The sequence below is a fragment of the Dipodomys ordii genome, unplaced genomic scaffold, assembly GCF_000151885.1.
Source record: "Dipodomys ordii isolate 6190 unplaced genomic scaffold, Dord_2.0 Scaffold22, whole genome shotgun sequence".
Taxonomy (NCBI): domain Eukaryota; kingdom Metazoa; phylum Chordata; class Mammalia; order Rodentia; family Heteromyidae; genus Dipodomys; species Dipodomys ordii.
The window spans coordinates 1217655-1222123 of NW_012267238.1; the positions used below are offsets into that span (position 1 = coordinate 1217655).

The 4469-nt window shown below is 42.8% G+C and overlaps 1 protein-coding gene across 1 annotated transcript; it reads right to left on the minus strand.

Moving 5' to 3' along the window:
• Positions 1–3662: 3662 nt before the first annotated feature.
• LOC105983921 (olfactory receptor 52K1-like) lies at positions 3663–4469 on the minus strand (the record flags this gene model as incomplete). Its single annotated transcript, XM_013013953.1, has 1 exon — positions 3663–4469. A coding segment is annotated over one exon (807 nt), but the record flags the coding sequence as incomplete, so codon positions are not given.

Genomic DNA, 4469 nt, shown 5'->3' on the forward strand with positions numbered 1-4469 from the left:
ACAAGATGCAGGGAACCAGATTCAAACACAGTGAAAACAGGGGTTATACCATGGGGAAAGAACATACAAAAGAAACAAAAAATCACATAGTACATTATAAATACATTAAAAACAACAACAAGAAAGATAAAAGCTCTTGTGTCCCTATCTTGGGGTTCATTTCTTTTAGCATCATCTTATGTGGTCCTATGTGAAGTAAGTGAAGTAAGCCAGGCTCAAAGAAACATAGATCCCATTTTTCCCTTATTTGCAATAACTATTATACATCTAGACAAGCAAAAAGGGTCAAAAGCTTTGTCCTCCCTTTTGTAAAGCAAAAACAGAAGCAATGAGAGGGTAGGGGAAAGATCAGGACAGTAGGAAATAATGGAATGCCCCAGGCCCATCCTTCTCACCACAGCCCTGCCAGCTCTTTCCCCTTTCCCCGCAGTTCCAACTCTGTCCACAACCTCAGTCTGAAATATAGTTCTGGGCCGTTTCTCTTCTATGTGTGCACACCCAGTGCAGACTTTCTTCTGCTGTAAAAAGTTTGGGAAGGAGGCACCTAGGAAGGGAGCTGCTGGCTTTATCCTCACAAACCTCTGCCCTTGAGGTACTGAAGCAGAAACTACTACCCTTGCGCAGAGTCTTCAGGGATTCCTGGAAGGTTTAGGCTCTCCTCTAGGATTGACAGGGAGAATCCCCTGACTCAGAGCTAGTATCCCAAGGGTCTCCTGCAGGCTATACCTACTCCCCATTTAGTGGCACTAAATCATTCTTCCCAAAGGTCATGCCTTATGCCCAGAGGCCATGAGGACTTTACCTGGAGCTCACTTGTCTTCGTTCTACTTCTTGATTATACTGATTATCTTCCTTGTTTCACTAGCTCAAATACATTACCACCAACTCCTGTCTGAGTATGACTTGGGAGGTTGGGGGTTCAGCCAAAAAGGCAAAGGCCATCCGTTGGATATTTTACTGTGCATTTGTCATGCTTATTGGTCTTAGCCATGCATTAATATCCAGGTTGTGGCCTTAGTATGGCACCTCTCAAATCCTCTATCTATTTTCTTATCTCCAACCTAGTAATAATATTCACAACTTTCCTATGAAAGTTAAATATCCATAGAGGATACTATGAATGCAATTACTTGTTAATAATTATCAACCATTTATGAATACTAAAGGATGATCTCTCTATCTACAACTGAACTTAACACTTATTTCATATAGCAAAACCTTGCTCTGTTGCCAGCATTTCCCCCTGGACTCTGCCTGTCCTTATAAGTGCAATATTTTTGCAGAGCAATCTCAGCCTCACACACTCCTGGACTTGACTTCTGAGGTACCCTAGACTTAACTTCATCTTCCAGGAATAAGACTCAGCCCTCCCACACAATCTGATATCCTGGGATGCTGGGATAAAGTAGAGTTCCTATAGCATCCCTTTAAAATGGTAGCCTAAACTAACTATGCAGAGCCATGCCAACAGGATACAGCTTGTAAGGAAATCACTCCACCAAAACCTAAGTGGCAAAAATCAATGAGAGATAAGAGAATAAAAGAGCAGACATAGATAACTCACTCCCACAGAGGGTTATATCCCTCACCATGGCCTTGAGCACTCCTATATACAAACTGCTAGATATCACAGCCCCCACAGCCTTGGGAAGTCATACATTTGGACCTTTAGCCATCACATCATAGCCCATTGACCCAGAAGACCCGCATAAGGAACAGTGGATTTATTGGACCCCCAAGGTGTAAGTTGGAGTTGGCACCCAGTCAGAGGAGCTAAACAATGCATGGAGAGCTTGTGCTGGCTGCATGGAACCTCTGATTGGGGGTGGAGATTGAAATGGCTCACAGGCTATCCAATGAACTAGGTGCCTTGTAGATTTCTCCTAGAGACACCTTGTAAACCCCAAGGAGTACCTTCGCTTGGGACTACTCCTGTCCAGCAGGAGTTCTGCTATTTTTCTCCAATAAATCTTTACCATTTTACTTCTCCCTCTGTGTCCACATATACATATGAGTGTGTGCAAATAAAGATGAAGCTATTTAATTTCTGACTAAAATACTTAAAGAAACAAAGAGGTCAAGATAAAAGTAAAACACTACACTTGAGGAAAACAGGATTTCAGGACTTGTCCGATCCACTTGGATTGTCAAAATTAATAGTAAGGTAATTTAGCTACATTTGTAGCTCCTCAGGAGTTTGAAATTTAGAGGTTCATAGTTCATAGCGAACCCAGGCAGAAAAGCCCATGAGATTGCACCTCCAAAATAATGAGGAAAACGAAAGTGTGGAGAAGTTGCTCAAGCACCAGCTGATCAAGAAAGCAGAGGAGCACAGAGCCCTGAGTTCAAAACCCAGTATCAATGAATAAATAATAGGAAATGAATCATCTTGCATATAAGTTTGTATAAAACAAAGGAAGAGTGGGAAAAATACAGTCCACTATTTCCACCCTTTCTCTGTTCATCTTACACATTTTTCTTCTATGGATTAGCTTCTGAGATGGGTTTTTCAGTGAACAACATAAGCATATATCTTACCTTGACATCCTATGTGTTCCCCATCCCATAGCCTAGACTTGCCTTGATTAGCTAATAAACAAGAAATTCAATTTTATGTGCTGGTCCTGGGGCTTGAATTCAGGGCCTGTGTGCTGTCCCTGAGCTTTGTTTGCTCAAGGTTAGTACTCTACCTCTTAAGCCACAGCTCTACTTCTGGCTGTTTTGGTGGCTAATTGAAGGGGAGAGTCTCACAGACTTTCCTGCCTGGGTTGGCTTCAAACCGTGAACTTCAGATCTCAGTGTCCTAAGTAGCTAGGATTACAAATATAAGCCACCAGCAGCCAGCTGAAATTCACATTTTTATTGAAAACATACACAAATACGTGAAGGTTTTGCAACACATAAAGAAAATATGAGGATGTCTGCCTAGGTTGGCTTCAAACCAGCATCCTGAGTAGCTAGGAATATAGGCATGAGCTAACAGCAGCTGAAGTTCACATTTTTATTGAAAACATATGTAACACAAATATGCAAAAGAAGTTTCACAATACATAAAGAAAATCAGAGGATATATTTTATTCAATGTGTCTAATGAAAAAAATGGCTGGGAGAATAGAGAGGTAAAAAGAAGTCAAGAATACACAAACTGGCAAGGTTAAAGAAATAACTAGCTAATACACAAAGCTATCTCACTTGGAATCTACACATTAGAATATTATAAACCTTCCAACACTGGGAGAACTCAGTCAGAAGCTAGACTATACCTGCAATGATGAAGGATTCCTACATTGATGTACCATTGTTGTTCACCTCCTATGATCAATAAATCACCAAATACCCAATAACTAGGGATAAAAAGTCAGATTCACAGACTTCTCATATGCAAATGAACTTGAGGGCCCTTTTGCATCTCTCTGAAATCATCAAGAGAAAAGTGGGTCATGATGTCAGGTTACTGAAGGAAAGAAGAAAAGACTGAGGGGCGATGCTCGCTTCAGCAGCACATATACTAAAATTGGAACAATACACAGCGATTAGCAGGGCCCCTGTACAAGAATGACAGGCAAATTTGTGAAGTATTCCATATTAAAAAAAAAAAAAGACTGAGTGGTCAGCCAAGTCAGCAGTGCAAGTGCAGAGACACACTACTACTCCGCTTCTCCTCACTCTCCTTTTGCATTCTTTCTCAGAAATAATCCTAAGACTCGTTCACGAATCTGCTTAGTTTTGGCACCATAAATGATGGGATTGACCATGGGCGGGAACAGCAGGTAGAAATTAGCAAGCAATATGTGCACGTGCGGGGCAGCCGTGCGAGCAACACGGTGCATGACCGACGAGATGACTACGGGTGTGTAGAAGGATAAAATGGCCCCAATGTGAGACACACAGGTCCCAAAGGCCTTGTAGCGGGCTTCCTGAGAAGCCAGCTGTAGAACAGCACGAAGGATGAAGATGTAAGACAAGATCACAAACAGCAGATCCAACACCACAATGAACATGGCCACAGCAATGCCATAGATATTGTTGAAGCGCGTGTCCCCACAGGCCAGCCTTACCACTGCCATGTGTTCACAGTAGCAGTGGGCAATCGCTGAGCCTCGACAGTAGTGGAAGCGTCTGAGCAGAAAAGGGAGTGGAGTCATGAGTGTCACAGCTCGAGTCATGGCGGCCAGGCCGATCTTGACGATAAGGGACTTGGTCAGGATGGTGGCGTAGTGGAGTGGTTTGCAGATGGCCACATAGCGGTCAAAGGCCATGGCCAGCAGCATTGCTGACTCCATGATAGAAAAGGAATGGAGAAAAAACATCTGGATGAGACAGGCATAGAAGTTGATTTCCCGGTCTCTGAACCAAAAAATAGCAAGCATTTTGGGCAGTGTGGTAGAAGAGAGAACTAAATCAATGGCTGCCAACATGGCCAGGAAGAGGTACATGGGCTCATGGAGGGCAGCATCAGCCTGAATGAT